Source organism: Embiotoca jacksoni, unplaced genomic scaffold, assembly GCF_022577435.1.
Source record: "Embiotoca jacksoni isolate LCO1_2020_lvr unplaced genomic scaffold, fEmbJac1.0.p SCAF_28, whole genome shotgun sequence".
NCBI lineage: Eukaryota > Metazoa > Chordata > Actinopteri > Embiotocidae > Embiotoca > Embiotoca jacksoni.
The window spans coordinates 5,973,493-5,994,412 of record NW_027185379.1 but is presented as its reverse complement, the minus strand read 5'-3'; the positions used below and the strand labels follow the sequence as shown (position 1 = coordinate 5,994,412).

At 40.3% G+C, this 20,920-nt stretch overlaps 1 protein-coding gene across 3 annotated transcripts in view; it reads right to left on the bottom strand.

The window, feature by feature from the left end:
- dph1 (diphthamide biosynthesis 1) overlaps positions 1-20,920 on the bottom strand; it is a 59,922-nt gene that overhangs the window by 19,564 nt on the left and 19,438 nt on the right. For all 3 annotated transcript variants that reach the window (XM_069161390.1, XM_069161392.1, XM_069161391.1), the window contains 2 exons: positions 5,480-5,601; positions 704-858 (listed from right to left, as the gene is read on the bottom strand). In XM_069161390.1, coding sequence (XP_069017491.1) covers positions 704-858; positions 5,480-5,601 — 277 coding nt within the window. The remainder of the gene's footprint in view (positions 1-703; positions 859-5,479; positions 5,602-20,920) is intronic.

Sequence of the window (20,920 nt, the reverse complement as noted above, 5' to 3'; positions counted from 1 at the left end):
GACGGAAAATAAACACAAGTGACGATAAATAGTTTGTCTGCCTCACAGAGTTCCCACTCCAAGTCAAAGGGCAAATTCCCTGACATTCATGGACTAAAAAGCTGAAATTCAATTACTTATAATGAACAGACAAACCGGCTGCTGTTGTGCTGAGCAGACAAGGAACAGTGATATTTCTGTTAAAAAACGGGCTGCCGCATTGAAATAAATTAAATATATTTCCAAACACTGGTTGCAGAGGCAAAAATTGTCACGGAAAGTGAGCTCGCAACCTCAAAACATACAGTGCATCCGGAAAGTATTCACAGCGCTTCACTCACCAGTATGGGAGATGTAGCGTAACGGTAACCAAGCATATTTTTCTTAATCAGGTAGCAGTGAATGTTTACATGGCTGGTATTCTCAACATATAAATAAATGTATAAATGTATACCTGACAATAAATAAACAGCAGATAAAGCAACAGATAAAAATGTCAGAGCAGAAAAGGTACCACAGATAAATGGCAACTAAGATTCGAACATGCACACAAAACTCCCTGATATACCATGATTATCAAATTCTTTGACTTTACCTGTCTGGAAAAGAGGTAAACAATTCCCTGAATTTCCACGACCCGTGGGAACCCTGGCCTGAGCTCTCTCTGACCCAAAAATGGACTCATCACGCAGACACATAACGAGACCCATCAATGCTTAATCACCTGCAGTGCTGCCACAAACTGGATAGTGCTGACTAAGGCCAGCGATTGTCCAGGAGGGAAGTTGAACTTGACCGTATCCAGGAAGTGCGCATTGTCCATCTGGATATCCACAAACACATAGAGCATCTTGATACCTGCTGTGGCGTCTATGGGAACTGCAGGGAGACAAAACACAAGAAAGGCAGATGAATAATTCACTCTATTATGTCAGGCAAGCCTGCATTCTATACACCATTGATGGGCCTTCAAACATGAACTTGCTGCACATGTTCAGAGATCCAGGTATAGAAGGAGCCCGTCCATGCACATACTGTACTGTATATAGCTCACAGTGGGCGCCCGCGTGATATAACTGAAACTCCTTCGGAGCGAGTCTTGAGCACGTGCGGGAACTGATGTAAAGACCTCAATTATTTAGAGATGGAGAGGGACACATGCGATTACAATTAATGCCATTGATTTTACAGGCCATTTAGGACGCGCCCGGGCCGACAAGATGTAAAGACATGAAAGACAAGAGTTTAGATGCTGAACAGAGTAGCCGACGGTCCAAGAAAGAAGGAGGAAAGAGCAAAGAGTTACTGTTTGTGTTGATCATCATAATTATTCTTTCTCTTGTGTCGCATTTAATTTGCAGATCAGGAGCAAAGGGATTTTTTGTTGTTGTTGTTATTATCAAGAAAAATCACTCATTGTGGTGCAAATGTTTTATGAGCAAGTGAAGCTCATTTGCTGGCCTAGATTAAAGCAACGTTGAGAGGGAGGGAGAGATATGGGAGCAAATCATGATAAGGTGCAGAAAGTAGGGAGTGAATAAAGTAGATTATACAACAAATAGTTCTGACCCAGAGATCTGATTGGTCAACTGAATATTTGGACCGTGCTCAAATCATCATGACATCACACCCTGCTCATCGCTAGAAATATCGCTCCGCCTTCTCAATGGCAATGTATAATTAGAAATAAACTTCATATAATATGAAATATAATGTAGTTTCTACTTGTTATATGTCTATTAAATGTGACTCATTTGGTGAAATCGAGTCTCTTTTGGTCCTTTTTGGTCGCTCCCAGCACCCGTACCCGTAACACCACGGATAGTCGTGCACTTTGAAGCCTAGCGGTGGCTAGCTGGACCGGTTTGGTTTTAACACGACACGGTGCTATTATATTAAAAATACATCAGTCTATCGATATCCTTTTCAGCGGATATCTTACTTACAACCAGACTGAGCTTGCTGAACAGTTTAGTGTTTCTATGTGCTGTATTTATTCAGTTTGAGAAACTATCTCTATAAAGCAATAAAACGGACTAGACCTCCTCTCTGTTGCTCGGTGGTTGCTAAGGGTCGGACTATTTCCTGGAGTGGTAAACATTGCATACATTACATAAGAGTCTACTTGACGCAACTGATTGCTGCGTTTATTTTTATCATCAGCACTTAACTGAATTTATTTTGATTACATATTTTGTTTAGTTGTTGCATAATCACAATATTACACTCGCTTGCGCAAGCATGACTACATCACTGAAGTGCCAATAAAGACGTTAAAGCACACCATCAAGCGTAATATTGCTTAAAGATGCTGGGAAAACCAAAGCACTGTCTGTCCCCAAGACTAAAAGCAGATGTGATGGAAACAGGAGTGAAGAATGAGAATGTCCTGCAAAACCAGGCTGAAATTCAATTTAGGAGTCGGGGTAGGGGTCGGGCTCATTATCAACTGTATGAAGTCCAAATGATAGGAAAGAAAAAAATAACAGGATAGGTTGGCGGGGGTGTGTGTGTGGTGGTGGTGGTGGTGGGGGGTTGTCAATTAAGAGGGAAGAGCAGGAGATGGATAGGTATTTAAAAAGGTGCGCTTTGATACGCTGCACATGATGAGTGAGAAACCAAGGAGTTTAATATATGATGAAGCTTAAAAAAAAGGGTGGGAAGAGATGAATAAAAAAATCTGACTGAGACCAACAGCTGACTGCTGCTTGTTTATTGGCACTCCAAAATGTAAAAGGGCAGAGGAAAGTGACATCGATCTGTTGCTCACATTATCATTGTAGCCTGAGAGCACTTATACTGCAATTAGAGACAGTCAATGAGACAGACAGAACTCGCTCGCTCCGTCACTGACTTTATTCTCATGTGTTTCAGCAATAATGTCACTTAGCACTGCTGCTTATTAATGCCCATGTAAATATATACACAGGCACATTCATGGCAAGTGAAACGAAAAAAAATTAGAACAAACACTGAGGTGTTTGCAAGTGATATGCTTAAAAATCAATGTGAAGATACATAATCTATTTTTAATTCTACTTATGGAAATTTTCATAAATAATAGTGCAATTATTACCAATTATCTCAAGGTCCTCAACTGATCTGTGTCTGATTTGTGGTAATATCTTTGTCATCATATCATAAGTCAGCTTTTACATCACTCTAATTTAATATCTGAGAAATAGCTACAAAAAGAGAACAGCTGTAATGGAGTTGTTCTGTGGATGAAAACTAGATGAAGACTCCAGAGTTATTTGTAATGTTTGTTATCTTTGTAGTTTTACAATATAAAGAAACTGGGTCGCGCGCACACACACTTGATTAAGTCCATAAATAGAACTCTGACATAACTGATGATGCATGTGGAAGTATGCGGGTATTAAAAAAATAAAAAGGTTATTGTTATCATTGTTATACAATATCAAAAAGCACTTAGCAATGACTGGTTAAGTGTGATTGCATGGTGTATTTTAATGTAGTGTGACTGGATATGTGAAAGCAATATGCACTAAGAAAATCTCGTCTCACATTCAAATGTGCAGAAATTCTGTGTCAAAACAAAAAAAGGCAAACAAAGAGACGCCAACAAAAAACACCACAAAGTCACTGATTCTTTTATCGGATGGGTTATTGATCTTATTTTTTCCTTATTACTGACAATCGCATCCTACGCTGCAATACTTTGTATTGAAAGTACACACACAACCATCAATCCCTCCCTCCCTCCCTCCCTCCAGGAAATGTGAAAAGATATTTTACTAAAATCACATGATCAATCAAGGAATTAAAAGAAGATCAAGACGGGGGTTTAGGGTTAGGGTTATTGGAAAGCTGGGTAGATCTCACAGTGGGACACAGGTCACAGTCAAAAATTAAAGCAATGTAAAAAAATAAAATAATAATAATTCTACGCACGTGCAGAACGGATCGGTCCGACGGTTCTGATCAGGCACCGACAAGTCACAGTCTTCAAATGGGATGCATAAATTCTGAAGATATAAGTATGTTGTCATAACTGTCTATATATAGTAATAGTTACCGGGGCTGTTATTTAGGTGTCAACCTGTACCCCATACATAAAACCAGCTAATACTTTTAAACTAGTGCTTTCGGTACGTTTTGCTTAAGCTTTTCTAAAATGATTCATACCACTACAATATCAGCTTGTGATCTTTAAGAAGGTCCAGTCATACTTTGATATGGCAGCTGGCCTGGCATTGTCTGAGCAAAGCTGCCATGTCCTGACAGCTCTTTTTTCTTTCCTGGAGGAAAATAAATAAATAAAAAAAGTTTCATTCTGGTTTCCCTATTTTGCTTGTTCTCTCTCTCCTGCCCACTCACTTCAACATTTCTTCCTTTGTGTGTTTGTTCTCTCTAGTCAGGTATTCATTTTAAGGTTAAATAAAATTCCCATCTCATATCTGAAAACAATTTTACAAATTCAAAACCTGATTTTATGATGTTCCCCATATTGTGCAGCACAAAATGGAGGTGCTTTATGATAACGAAATATGAAAGGACACCAATATTAAAAAGCTTACACTGCAGAGGAAATGAAAGGGAAATAAAGGAACGCGGGAGAAACACTTTCTTTGTGTCTTTCATCTCCCACAGGTGGTTGACATCTTGGGAAACAGTGCAGCTGATGTTCTCATGACTGAGTGATAAAGGTCAGGAACACACACACAGACGCACAAATTCTCTGGAAATCTGAAGTTCATTTGGATTTCTAATCCATCAATTAATATTGGATCGAACTGCACAACCCACAAGGACTTTAGTGCCCTTACGTTTGAGTGTACAGGGTTCTTCTAAGCGTGAAGGCAAATGAGTACACATCTTATCTCTTTGGTAAACATACATGTCTACATTTACATTATTCCTCCATGAATATCAAATAATGAAAGAGCCCAAACACACACAAAGACAAAGACAGACAAAAAAAAAAAAAAAAATCAAGAGAGAGGGTTTTTCAGTTGTATTAAAATTCTGTTGGTCATTTCTGGTATTTAGGAGAGGACAGGTTGTTCTGGCAGAGATATATCAAAACTATTGATTTAACATTTCCTCCCATGTTCTGCAGGAGACAGACAGCGTGTGTGTGTGTGTGTTGGGGGAGGGGGTCAGGAGGGGGGGGGGGGTGGGGGCTGGGGGCTGTGAAAGTCCTTAAGAACTGCTTGAGGTTTTCAAAGGACGACTCTAATGTATGTTCCCCATTGATCTGCCGGGTAAATGTGATGTCCGGGCTCCAAAGGTCTGATATGCTTTCCATAAAGCTGAGACCAACCGCACTAGCAAGTTACGTTTTTCTCTGATCGATAGCTCTCTAGTGCTCTGTCTGTCTGTCTGTCTGTCTGTCTGTCTGTCTGTCTGTCTGTCTGTCTGTCGCTTCCCATTCTCAGGAGGTGGGAGTCTTCACGTTCTTCTGTGAGGTCCAGTCTGCAAACAGGGTGACGGAGAGACAAGACAAATGTGCACACGGACGGTGAAAGAAACTCACTGAGGCAACTGTGGCCGTAGTGCACCATGAAATCGGCTCCCAGGGCCCGGGCGGTGAAGTCGTCGACGCAGCAGGCCCCGTACGTCACGTCCCCCATCACAATGGTGTCCGCCTCTGTGAATCTAGCATGTAGGCACAGAGAGGCACTAATCAGCGCAGTCGCACACCACATGCACCTTTTGATGGCTGTTACCATAGTGATCAATACATATAGCATGACATGCACGTTGTGATTATGAAAGAGCTGAATAAGATCAATACCTATCCAACTGCTGCACATAGAGAACACTATGTATTTTCTTTACAATAATCGACTCACCGCTATTCGTTTGCTATTTATGACCAGCAGTCAATCGCCAAGGCAACGACAAGCCGTCTGAGCTGCCAAAGAATTACCAGACCAGGTTAATCGGTCATCAGTTAGTCTGGTCACAGAGAGGAGGCTATGAAGGATAGAGAGGAAAGGTAGGACTTGTACAAATAGGGGCCAGTCTATCTATGGCCTGGATTTACTGCACATCTGCCTGGGAACTGGAGAAAAAGCCTTAGCAACAGTTAGTGTTCGCAGCATGAGAATAAACTATTCAGACTAGATGCTTTATGTTACAAGTAGGTTGTGAGAGCGTACTGCAGACCATGTGGGCCTAATGTTCCATTTTGCAGAGGTAGTAGAAATAGAAGAAAATACAAAATCAGGGCCTTCTTGAGAGGAAAACGTACAGATTACACACTCATCTGTGGACCCAGATCTGTTAGGAAGAATTGCAGATTGCACTACTGAAAAACAAGGTCTTTCTTTTATCGCCCTTTATGGCCAAATAAAATGCTAAGTAAACCCATAAAAAAAAGAAAAAAAAAGAAAAGTAAAATGAATAAAAGCTGAGAGTAATGGGGAGAAAGAGCAAATGAGCAGAAGCTTGAAGCATCGTAGGGGGATGGAAAAGATGGGTAGACAAGTGGGTGGCTGTAAAAAGGTGGTTGTTGCCAGGTATTTGTGGCTGCATCCTGACAGATTTAGGCTAGACAGAAGGGGTAGAATAGAGATGAGACGGAGGGCTGGGGGAGAAAAAGAGGGGAAACGATAAACATACATGGCTGCACACGCAACAGAATCTGAAGCAACCGACGAGACTCTTCGAAATGTGTCTCCAGCTGCCGAGTCTTTCGACTCGCATCCACACCTCGCAAAGGGCTTCAGACAAAATTTCTATTTAGACCTTTCCTGCCTCAATTTCTCTGATGCAATCTCATGTTTGTGCTCTCTCCGTGCTTCTCATCACTATCCCCCTGGATTTCGAGGTTGTTTCTCTCCTCAGTTCCCTGTCCATTCTCCTCTAATGGCTGCTCTCAAGTGAAGGCCAGTGCAGGACCAGCTGAGCCCAGAAAAACCGAGCAGCTAATTTACCAAACAAACATTTGCCTTTGAAGGTTTGAGCCAATTACCCTCTCTCTCGTCAAAGTTTGGATTTTGCCTACATGCGTCTGTTTCTACAGCCTGCATGTGCGCAAGCAGCAAACGGCGAGAAGGTAATTATGGGTTACTAAAAATGATATAATCACAGCGATAGTTTGAGGTCTGTGGACTCATGCACGAGTTGCCTCATTCCTCGCAGCCCATTGTTCTTTCAATGCAGTCTGCCGACTTTGTTTTGAGTTGCATAAATGTGCATCAACCTTTCAGCTAAAAATACACAGCCTGCCCACCAGGAAAAAAAAAAAAAAAAAAAAGACTCTTCACTGCAATCCGCTGCAGACCACGCAGCAGCATCTACAATGCAAAATAGAGCACTCGAGAAGATTATTGTATCTAATCAGCCATCTATCTGCCAGTAATGTCATTATCACACTTTCTCCACTGGCAGTGCAAGGCACATCCAGTTATTTCTGGAGCAACTACACTAAAATTTCATGGTAATAAATGCTACGAATCCGATTAAGAGGCCGATATGAGATGCGTGATGCTACTGGGACGCGGGAACAGTAATTATTGGGTAACGAACAGCCCCGTGTCCCACTGGGAGTGAGGAGAAGAGAGACGAAGTGATGATAGAACGAGAGAGCGATAGAGAGGAGACGACAGAATGAAATGTTTATCGGTGTTAATCAAATCCTATTTCCAGCACACTATCTCAACACAGGACATATATGACTGCTGGGTACATACAGCATGGATATCCCTCCTCATTTCCATTTATTCCATTCCATTTTGTTAATGATCACCCCCTCTCTCCGTCTCCGCTTGCACTTGTCTTTAGCGTCATTCACTTCCCTGCTTCTTCTTCTCCTTATATCTCGGTGTGCTCGGTTCAAGCCATTCCAACTAAAATGTCATTAAGATCTAATTAAGATGTCAGAGGAGCTTGTGAACTCTATAACAGCCCTTGTTAATTAGCTCTTTAGCATACAGCTCAATACGTGTGAGAAATTGCCAGCTGATTTGAATCTTTGTTATAAAACCCGGCAAACACAACTCAGAGTCTGCAACCACGACTGGAATATACAAACGAGCACACACACACACACACACACAAACACACGCAGGCTGGCGTGAGTGTGTGCACACGTTCACTCCCACGGGCTGTGGGTTTATTGCCAGCTGATTGTATCGCTGCGTGTCAACAGGTTAAGTAGTTAAGTAATTTTCACATAAACTGCATCTCCTTCAGCCCCATTATTGCCCCAATGTGGTGGGGTAAAGCAGAAAAGAAAACAATCTTTCTGCTCCGTCCTCTGGAGATCACATCCGTTTTTCTGACTTTGACGGGAATTTCTTCTGATGCCACCAGAAAAGAGGAACTCGTTGGCGCCGGTGCCTCGGAGCTCAGAGATGTTACAGCAGACAAAGAGAATGAAAAACTTCTTCTGTCACTGAACCATCCCATTAGCACACAAAGCCGTTCTGCCACAGATGACACCATTCTGTTGATGAAAATTACTCGACTGAATTAAACTAACAAGCTCCCACCATCTGTCTGAACTAGTGCTGGTTTAGGGGTTTGGAGTATTTTGTGATGAGGTCATAGATATTTTTAACTCTGACACAGAGTCCTACTCTTGGGGCTATTAGCTTGAAAATGCATGACAGTTTGATACATTAACATCTTTTCATTGAAAATTGCATTGAAACTGTTTTGTGCTGTACTTAAAATGCTAACAATTATTTGCCAGTTTATTGCATTTACATTCTTCCCTCTGGCAAAGGATGCACATTTCCAGTAGTACTTTTTCAGGTAGGAGTAGTGTACATATTGAGGGACTTATTGCCAAAAAACAAAATTTGGTTCTTTGTTGCTTGAAGTCTGACAGTTCGCTTATCATGAATGGACAGTGTTTTACATTCAAATCCACTTTTTATATACACTTCAAAAACAATTTCAGTTCCAAACTTCATGCCGTTGTTTTTCAGATATTCCCTTTGTGACACAGCTCCGACAAAATCTGAAGTGTTACTGTGATGCAGGGCAACAAAGGATGGACACAAATCAATTATGTCATTCATATTTATGTGTCAGGCAATAATTTATCCATCAAAAACAATACATTTGATTAATATAGTACATTAAAGAAGTATTCTTTTCAGTGATGCACGTGTTAATGTGCAAAAACGGCATCATTTCCAGCCATGGTTCGTTCCAGTCGAAACCATAGCACATCAGCTGTACGAGGTGTGTTCAAAGTTCCTGTTGAACGCAAATGGAGAGGCAGCACTGCCATGCACATGGAATACTGGGAAGCTATGACATTTGTGAGAAACGCTAACACAGGTGTTACATGTGTTTTTGTGACCACTGTTACGTGTACATCTGCGATTTCCCCATGGACCTGAAAGTTGAGCAGAGAGCATGCAGCAAATTTGGCGTCACATTTGAATGGGGAAAAAGAAAGAAGTTGCAAGGAGCCAACTCCGGTGAGGAGGGGTGTTGGGAGGTGGGGAGTGACGCCTCAGAGCATCTCAGGAGTTGGTGTTGACAGTCTGATCCTGGACCAAATGTGAAAGCCACACAGAATACCTCGTCCGATCAATTGCTTTGTCGCCATACGCTACCGGAAGCATTTCAAGGGTCGCCTATTTTTTAAGTTTGGCGCAAAAAAATGTGATCGCCCATGGTATAGGTACAAAGAAAATAGTGGCTTCAATTTGTAGCTATAATAAAAATAAACATTTTGCATCATCCGGCTTTAATGGTATATATGAGTTTAAAAAGTAGTCATTTTTATGTTACCAAATGGTTTATTTTTATGGTAGCCAATGGGCCTTTGTCATCTAATTAAGTAATTAAAATTATGTAAAGTTATGACAGGGAATACTACCAACCAACCACATGTTACTTTGGCAACAGAATCGCTTCGTAGTTAGCATTTCCCTCTCACAACAGAGGGTTCTGTTTCTAATCTGCAGCCAAAGCTCTCTCTAATAGGTCTGCATGCTCTCCCTGTGGGCGTGTGGGCTTCCTCCTGGGGCTTTGAATTTTCTCTCGTACTCTAAAAACATGCAAATGGCTTTGTGACTCTAATTTGCCAAGCAGAATTGTGAATATGTTGACCCTGATGGATTTATGTCTGTCCAGACTGTTTCGCTGCCTTTTACTACGTGCATGCTGGGATTGCTCCAGACTATCTTGATTCCTCAAAATTTTACTTTTTACAATACACAATAATATGTTGGTATCAACACTAAATTGTACAGTATTTGTAGCAGAGGTACCGGAACAGATGCACAGAAGGGAGACTACGCCTCTTATTTACCATCAGTATCAATATACTGTAATTTTTCTTTGCAAAGAACTCATCAATGATGCCTTACGAGAGAATTCTTGCAGAAAACTACCAAAGGGACGAAAATCTTTCCCACATCAAAGCTTGTCAGCAGGTTTTCAAAGAGAACAATTTATATGCACATAGTAGTTGCAGTATGATGTATCAAAGCAACACTTAATGGTGAGTGAAAACAACCAGTAAGGTGTTTTGTAGATGCAGGTGGATAACAAACACAAGGTAGAGCAACTTTCAGTGACAGAAAAATGCATGACCGACTCTAAATAAATAGTAGCTACTGGACGTGACTCCAGTTCTATGAGTACGTATTTTGTTTCTTTCGGGAGGTCCTCTGAAGACAATGGTTGGGGAAACACTGACCGCTATGGCTTCTCTGTTGTGTTTGCTAATAATACATACATATGCCCAGCCTGCAAAACCAATAATGATAAATGTATTTATGAATAGCTAGAGATGAGGACATTGATTTTTAATGCCATCTCTTTGAATCCTATACACTTCTTTTACTACTACATTGATCTGTTTTTCTTTCTTTCCCTGTTTATATGAGGCATGATTTTTGACAGCTTCACCTGGTGTGTTTGCGAGCGCTCGGTGAGCATCTCTTCTCTCTTTGCCACAGCATGGCATTAAGACGTGATTTCCCGGAATGAAAAGAATCTGATGTGCCAAACTTGTGTGGGCACACTCAAGAGAATTCCTTTTGCTGCTTCTGCGCTTACTTATTTTATAATGAGAAGTGCCAGAAGTTTCCAAAGATCTGCAGAGCTATTCTGATTTCGTTGGCTCTTCAAAGAATGAATATCCTTTCTGTCATTGCTCGCAGCTCATAATAAAACAGATGTCTCAATAAAATGTCTTTTAACTTCGCTGTAGGTAGTGCATCAACTGTCTAAAGTTTAGGATGAGAACTTCATACATATCAGGGTTTTTCCTAAATCCTTTGACAATGGTTCAAATAAAATGGTCTGACTGCTGTGCTCACTGTGGCACCGAACTACAATCATTTCATTCAGACAGGAGTCCTTTTAAAAGTTCTAATTTAACGTTACTATAACTTAATTTCAATTGTATTTACACAAGGTAATAGAAAAAGACAAAGGGCTCCATTTTAATAATGTGAGCACGGTCTAAAGTGTTTGGCACAAGTGCATTTAAGACACTTCCAAATCTACTTCTGCTAGTTTAAAGGCAGATAATCAGATGGCAAAGTAAGGTGAATGGCTAGAAGAGGTTGTGTTAAGTCTTTTAATTCATCATACTTGGGGTAACATAAAATAAACCTCTCCGAGTGTCGTATCTCTTTCCCTTCAAAAGCTGCAGAGAACACTTCTCTGGAGAGGAAGCAGATCGATGCACGTAAAAACTCTTTCACGTTGTAACCTTTCATCTTTTGCAAGCTTGTGCACTGCTGCATGTCCCCGTGTGTCTAACATCCACAGTGTGTGTACCCGCCTATGTCGTTGCATATTATTTTATTAATATTGTGCCCTTATGATAATAGTAAAATACTGTGTCATTGACTAATGACCTGGTTGTTATTGGTCAATGGTGCAATCGATTTCAGCCGCCTAAAGATAGCAACACTAACAATGCACAGGACCACACCGCATTTTAATACCACGATGCCTATTGGTGCTCAGCAAGTAGACTGAACATTTAAACAATGTAAACGCTGGAACGGAAAATAAAATGAAAACTTTGCATTGCGCATGGTGCCATTTTGTAGCCCGGTGCAAACCAGACCCAATTTCACCGCGTGAATATGGTTTTGGTCACCCACCATGGGGAATCGTTTGCAGTCATTCGACCCTACTGGACGTAGACCTCGGGTTAATTTAACCAATCAGCATCGCCGAAATCGGCTGACACTCTGCCACCACTCTACCTACGGCCCTTGTCCATCAAAATGTTTCTTCCCGAGTACAGCATATATATGAAAGTGTTTTAATGACCGCCAGCAGCTTGACGAGGTGATGAAAGTTTATTCTGTGATGAGGAGCTGAATGTTCTGGATTTTTTCCGGTCAGCGAGAGTTGAAAGATATTAATGCTGCGCTTGTCACTATCACCAGCTGTGCAATCACAGTGAAAGACGGGCGGGACAAAAGCGGTTAACCATCGACACTGGTCGTTGATTGGTCTGGCCATCAGAGTGGTTGTGAAAACGCTAATACGAGCCGAGCTACCAGACTGTATTCACAGCAAAAAAAACCTGAAGCTGTAAACAACAGTCGGCGCAGCCAGGCTAGCTGTTTTGCATGGGGTGTAAGAGAAAGGGTGTAAAAGAATGAATCACTGTGCAACAAGAAAAAAAATAAATGAGTCGAGGTTTCTAATGAGGGCGAAGTATTCAGTTTTTTTTCTTCTTTTCTGGAGGATCTCATGAGAGCCGACACATCTGTAGATTCAATAAGAAAGCTTCATGACTGACACTGTTGAATATATAGAATATATGGACAGGAAGGGTACTGCTTTTGCTCCAAAAATAATAGTCTGTATTGTTGGAGTCTCAGTCAGAGGAAGGCTGCAGTTTACTCCACAGGGAGTTGTCTGTCTATATGATTGTTTTGCCAACGAGATTTTTACATCTGAAATCTAATAATAGCAGAGGCAGCAGACTCACAGGAAATAAAGTGACAAGCAGGTCAACAAGGTGGGTACAGGTGCAAGTACCACTGTTCTCACAGTTGCCACTGTGGGCAGACAGCTCAAATGAGCATGTTGGGAATGTTTGCATCTCACAAGCACAATTTGTGAATTATTTCGCACATTTGGCATAGGCTCATCTTTTATTCCATTACATTTCAGATATTAGCCCCCATCAGCCCATTGTGTGCCCGTGAGTGGGCTTTGGCAAGGGGCAGAGCAGATTGGCCCTGGAAAAGAGGCTTCTCCCAAAGGTAGCTGAGTTGATCAGCAAAGATGGAACCTCATTATTGCCTCAAAGGAGTTCAGTTCAGGTAAACGAGGAGGGAAAAATAAAAGATTAAAGCAGAGCGAAAGGAGAAAAATTAAAGTCCAGTGGAACAAGCTGTTGAGTGGGAGATGATACAGAAGGAAAGCAGGAGAATATGCGAGTTGACAGAATGGTAGACGAGCAGTAATGTTTTCTACATAACACCAAGAGAGACGGGGGTCAGAGAGGGAGCAAAGGCTAAAATGAGGATGATACCGAAGAGGAGAGGACAGACCACGTATGTCAGATGAGCTGTTTGCCTGCAGGTTCGTAATATTAGCAAATCTGATATCTATAATCTGCTCTCTGTATACACGACACACAAAATATCCCCTCTGAAAAAAGAAATTGGCAAGGGGTACAGGGCAGGAGGATTAAATGATTTCCAGTCTTCCTCTCGCTGTATATATTTTCCACTCCCTGTCTCTCCCCTCTTATTGCACTTCATTTCATCGTCATATTGACACAGGGAGAAAATTTGGAGACGACACCCCCAGTAACATATGACGACAAACTGCAGTCATAGAACATCTGCCAGGAATCAGTAAACAGAGAGAAGAGCGAGGCAGTGAGTGAGGGATGATGCTTAGACAGATGTTTTCAGTAATACCATTAGATAATCCTTTAACTCCCTGATAAAAAAAAACAACAAAAAAAAACATCATTACTGCTATTTCTGTGAGTGTATCTCATCTATTTGTCATGGCATTTATTCAAAAGACTGAGCCATGGGTCATTCCGGAAAAGCCTACAGCTTTATCAAGATAGAGCCCACACTATACAGCATAGCAGGGCACACTTAACAGAGCTGCAATCCAATTTACTCAACAAAAACAAAACAAAAACGGTGACATGGCAACAGTTATTGAAAGTGACTGCTGTTGAGCTGATGCTGCTCTAGAAGGTGAAAACTCAGGGCTGGGCCGACAACCAGGAATATATCTAATCTAAAGGGATCTCTAAAAGTAATAATACAGAAAACTAAATCATGTTTGACACAGCGGTTATCAGATCTGTGAGGGCATAAAGACAGGGATCAGGATCAGGATCAGGATGAAAGAAGACAGGTAACAGCTGTTAGAACAAACACCAAAGCTTCCTTTAAGGTGTAGTTACTGTCTGAAATGATTTATTCACCTAATCTTATTTAATTAATCATGCCATCTGCAGTTATGGAAAGCCCACATGGAAAAACTGTTATAAGGAATACTACATTTATGATCCCTACTGAACACCTTTAGTTCACTAGAATTGCACTGTTTTTTCTCAGAGCTCACAGCTGTTTTCAGGTTCAAAGCCCACTGTACACTCCCTGCCAGACAAACAGAAAGTTAGATACTAGCTCACGATTTGTGAACCTAATGGAAGCTTAAAGGACAGTTATTTTTTGAAAACACAATCAAATTAATGCTATGAATGCGGCCAAATGTGTAAACTGGCAGCTATTAGTAACAAGTTGATCAAAATAACTTTGAAGGACATATATATCAGTTTATCAATATATTGGCTTTGTATTTACAGATTGTTTCGAGTGGCCAGAAAACCTGGTGTTGCAGATTTAATAGTCTAACTCTTAAAGGAAAACAACCACTACACTGTGAAAGACTGTGTGGGCGAATAGTGGCAAAATTAAGAATAGTCCCTCAACATCAAATTGCAAAGAATTTAGGGGTTTCATCATCTACGATACATAAATTCATTAAAAGATTCCGAAAATCCTCTGTTCGCAAGGGACAACACTGAAAACCAATATTGGATGGACGTGATCTTCGGTCCCTCAGGTGACACTACATTAAAAACAGACACGATTCTGTAGTGGAAATCACTGCACGGGCTTGGAAACACTTCTGAAAAACATTGTCTGTGGACACTATTAATCGTTGCATCCCCAAATGCCAGTTAAAACTACCATGCAAAGAAACAAAAAATGAAACGACAAATAAGACAAAGGAGATCCTGAACTGCAGAACAGCTGAAATTCTATATCAGGCAAAAATGGGACAACATTAAACTTCCAAAACTCCAGTAGCTGGTCTCCTCAGTTCCCAAACATGTACAGAGTTGTTAAAAGAAGAGGTGGCGCAACACAGTGTTAAACACATCCCTGTCCCAACTTTTAAAAAATGTGTTGCTGGCATCAAATTCAAAATGAGCACATATTATTCATAAAACAATACCATTTCTCTGTTTCAATATTTCATATATTGTCTTTGGCCTAGTTTTAATTAAATATGAGTTTACATGATTTGCAAATGATGAATGGAAGTGAAGAGTTTTAAACCCATGTAAGAAAGTCGACAATCATAAATCTTATTTTTTAACTTAAAAAAGGCCATCTTACTCTGGTGCTTACATTGAAGATGACTGTATTACTATATTTCATAATAAAACAAAATCAAATAAGAATAATAAAATAAAAGTGCCAACCGTAATAGTTTACTTATGCAATTCACAAAAAACAAACTCCCACACACATACAAGCACTGGGCTCTGTTGTTTATAGTATGAAGGTGGTAGAGAAAGCAGGTTTTTGAGGGCCCTTAAGACTGAATATGTACAAGTCACACATGAACAAAAAGTAAATATATTTTAAACAATTTACAACGAAGCTCAATCCCACCGCATGTAATTTACATGCTACTTCCGCACATTCAATGATATTAATCACAAACTACGCCTTGCAACCTATAACTCTAATGACATAAAAGTCAACCCTAAAAAGTAACGATCAAAAGAACCTTTTCTTAAAGCAATTAATGAGGTCACATCCATCTAATGTCATTCATTTACTCATAAGGGATCCCTTCATTATCTGTCACTCGATTCTTCTTAAATCTTTTCACATTATTTCTCCTTCCTCTTAATTTTCTCAACGTTTTTGACTCCTTTCCTTTTTTTATATTCCTTGTCAGAATTTCCCTGAACTGCTGTGTAAGATCACATCTTGCAGTTAATTTTTTTTCAATGCTTGAATGTAGGTGAATCTAATGAACTGAATTGTCCTTCATTTATCCGCTTAAGCAAAAGGATATCTCATATTAGCTGCTTGTCTCCCTTATTTCCTTAATAGGAGCATAGTTCAGTGCAGCTAAATGAATCCTCAAATATCACTTTGGACAAGTTACATTGTCCTTTCTTTTACTATTCCATTAGGTTTGCACATATAACAGTCCTCCAATACATTCTTAGGTTTTACATATTATAGAGCAAATACCAATGTGCCATCCTCCAAAATGAGAATGATTATGGCTGGTCTGAGTGCTTATGCTGGACAGAGGACAGAGGGGAAAAGAGCGAGTGTAACCTTCAGCACTAAGCATTGCTTGTCTCTTCTACACACTGCTGAGAGGAGGGAAAACATGTGTATATCATTACTTTATAAATAAGAAGTACCTAATCTAAGATTACACAAGTGGTCTTCTCATCACTTCCTTCAGTGGTCATTACAATCTTCACATTTCATTCAGAAGTTAAAGGCCAAACATTAAGGATAAACACTCCAACCTCCATCTGGCTTTCCTATTGTCTGAGTTACAGTCAAAGTGACCATTGTTTTGTCTTGCTCTATCTCTTCAGGGAATCAATTGTACTTTTCATGACAGCGAAGGCAATTTTTCCAAGTTCCTATCTTCCAAGATATCATATTACACAATGTCAGCATCTATCAGGATTTCCACTTTGCTGGGACATGATGACCCGATACATCAGATCTGATAAAGGTTAGCAAAGATAGAATCGGCATGTATTTTGGTGGTTATCCAGGTCTTTAACTGTGAAGTGCACAGGGACACAAATGCGGCTGATTCACTTTACACTCTCCGGTACCATTTTCTGACACTACAAGCAAATTCACCTGAATGCAACAGTCACGTCATCGTTGGTAGGTGACGTACGTGCTCTAAAAAAACTACCCGAGGTAGTGTTAATGTCAGTCCTGAGTTACTTTAATAATTGCTTGTCGTCTCGTCTTTTTCTCTTCACTCTCCTATGAAGTACTTAAAAAATCCTTAGGATGACCAAAGACAGTTTTCAAGACAAATGAATACCTACCTGCTTGCTTGCTTGCTACAATAAAACATATAAAAAAAAAAATGCCCCCTTCCAAATACAAATTCGGCAAGGGGATATTGTTGCGGCTTCAGTTACGGGTGAGGGGTAGGGTATGGCTGGCAGGAGAGCTAATTAGACAGCACACGATTATATGCGTGAGCAATGTATGAAATACCTCATATATGAGGGGCGAAGCCAAGGTCAGCAAAGACATACCATGGTGCACATATGTGCAAAAACCCACAAATTCGTAGGCACACATAAACCTTCAATTACTCATGCCTAAATCTGCTGCTAAAGTTTAGCTGTGCTGTGGGCAACGTGAAGACTGCGACAATGTGAGGGCAAGTATGTGTTGGAAACTCCAACCAGGATCCTTCCTAATGGTAGATTTGACATTTACCCCAGGAGGCTGTGGGCTGTGGCTGCTGCTCACAGAAATGATTCAACCTGCTGGGCAGAATATAAAGGAATCTGTTCTGATGGATGGATGGAGACACAAACAGTGAAGGACCTAGAGATGTCTGGGGGCTGTGTGTGCATAATGTACCTTGATTTACCAACGCACTGCATCTGACAAAACTGTTACTTGTGTCATATATGGCCTCTAGTGACAGTTATCCAGGGTAATACATGATGGAAAGAGACAGAAAACATGTACAGTATGTCAGTCTGATCACCAAGTAAGCATCATCCATCTCAAGTCTTTTTGAATCATCCATACTAGCACGTAACTCCTCCAGATGGTTCAAAAAAATGAGCAACCAACTGTCTCCACTCCAGCTCCCCTCACTGTTTGTACTGAATCCGACTTTTGTTCCGACAGTATAGTTACCTATGGACAACAGGTGTGTCATATTGTTCACGATAGTACCAGTATACAAATAACATTTTTAATCATACCCATCCCAACCGCTGCCAGCTGAAGTCCAAAAATCTGTGAAAATCCATAGTTTTTTATTAAATGACTGCAGCTGGGCAGAACTGGGCAGGTATAGAGAAAGAAGGACAATAAAAACTGTTTAAATAAATGCTTAAAGCCTATCTATCCACTCAATCTCTGTTTGCTGAATAATGACAAAACCTAATTATGATTAGGGATGGGGCATAGTTTTCAAATATTCAAATGGTTGTTATAATCTAAAAACAATTATCAGTATATGCGACTTTCATTCTTTATTTCACCTGTTTTTACTGGCACCTGGTTGTAATGCGTCTCTCCCTTCAGAAGGTGGTGGTAATGCATCTAAAAGCTGCCTCCCGCCATTAAATAACATAAGTAGAAGAAGAGCATGCTGCTTTCTAGGGTCAGGGGGGCAATATTTTAGATATTCGAGCTACATCACACACCGGCCGTGAAGGACCTCCATCTCCTTGATTAAATGATAGAATTACATAAAATAAAAATGTCTTGCAACGTAATCGAGCGCATCTTCCCCTACGTCCGCAGCGAGCTGTTCTCAAGAAAGTTACACGGGTATACCATCAGCCAGGCAATAACACTGCCAAACAAGCTATTTTGACAGCCGATCAGTCCAAAATCGCCAAACCCTAGAAACCTGCTGCCAAAAATGAGCCCCTTCTCTTCTGCTTCTTCTGGTATCAGCTCAGCCGGACTTTTTGGTTTTCCATTGGGTGAAAACTGCGAGTGGTACCTGATAACTTGTACTATTTCTGGTATTATATCCTAGAAGGAGCCGAGCGAGCTGAGCTGATGCTGAGGTTAATACACTGCAGACCACTTATTAGTCAGAGAGGATTGTCACAGTCGCTGCATAGCTTTTTTTCATGACAGAGGATATCTGGTGTCACCACCGATTGTTAATTAGCCAAGTCACTACAGCAACCGCAATTTTTCTTATTCACTGCTCGATTTAATGACAACCCGCAAAACCCGGCTGCAGTCAATTGAGGTGTCCAGTTGCCATCATTAGTAATAAGTGAGTGTATGTTTTGTGACATCACGTCATGCGGCGTTGTAACTATTGAAACACTGCGTAAGGGGATACTATCTGCAGTAGAAAATTAAATCCAGAAAAGCACCAAGGAAAAGTGAGTAGCGTCAAGTAGAGTAGATCCGGTATTGGCAGTGGAAAGAGAGACACGAGGCTTTTGAGCATACATACAGATAAGAAAGAAGGAAGAAGACTAAAGCTGGAGTCTTTTTTCAGTTTCATTTTTGAATTTTGAATTGCTGTCATCTGTAAGTCCCTCATTGGGCCTAAAAATTTAGTTTTTTGCTCCATTTTACGATTGTCATGGTGATTTGTTATGACTTCATCAGCTCAGTCTCTTTGGATGTTAGATGCCATTTATTATGGTGCTTTGTGATTGTTAAAAATTGCAAATCCCTGACTCATTAGTGTATTCTCAACGCCGTGGCTGGTTGGCCAATCTCTGTCAATGCGTAGGCTCAGTCGTCAGCCTATATATATATATATATACATATATATATATATATATATATATATATATATATATATATATATTTTCATACGGCCATTTTTGGGGAAAGCTTCCTTCCTACTCCTGTTTCTATATTAATCATAAATGTGGGCCTCATTATACGTCAGTTTCAAAACCTGGCATATTTTTTGCTTCATGTATTCTGAAAACAAACTAAAAAACTAAAGGAATGGTGTAATGGGTTTAGAGCGGCTGCCATATGTATGGAAAATATTTTGGTGACTGTCAGGGCTGTCAGTAATATATTACTCATATATTTCAACTGACCGATTTCTAATGTTCTCTGTCCTACTTTTCTTCTCTCTTTCCGTTCAATGTATTATACTGTATGTCCAATGTATTGTGCACTACTGACTGTTTTTGAGGTGTTGGCCTACATGTTTCACACTGTACATCTGTTGACGAACAGATTATCAACAGAAAAACAATTACAAAGATCAAGGCAATTAAAGCTACAGTAAATGCCAAAATCTCACCGTACCATCTTTGACCTCACCCTTTAACTTCCGATTTGGAATTACTCATAAAACACCACAGAATCATATTGGTTAAGGACTAACAGGTCAAGTGACATCTTGTGGCTTCGAACTACCTTATCAAACAGATAAAATACCGAACTGTCAATCGCCTGAAATGTGTGCAACTTGGCTACAGTAGATCACCACTTTGACAGTAGTATCGCTAAACAAGGACATCCATATACAGTCGCTTCACTTCAAAAATTTTGCACTGTATGGTGTTGTACATTTTATTTCAAATGAATAGATTTGGTATTTTCCCCAATCAAACAAATATGAAAAGGTAAAAACATGTTTTTAGAACTGTTTGCAAAATATTTGTCTTAAAAAAATAAAATTTGTTCCATAAAATGTTTAAATTTTAACTGACTATATTTCAACAGGCTAGTCCAAGTAGCACAACTGAAACATGTACTTTGTAACTTGTGATCTATGACAAATAGTCCGAGGGCTTCTATTGAATCATGGAAAGGAATGTTTCATTTTTCACTCTAGTTGTTTGGCCTTGTGTGCTCAGTAAACTTGTCAATTCCACCACCAAACATAAGAACCAGGACCTCTGACTAGGTTACAGACCAACATCTTCATGCATCGCCGGCACACTCCTTTCTGCTAGCCTCTTTATATTCCTCTGCTGTCATCAGAGCAGCAGCAGTAAATACTGCAGACAGTT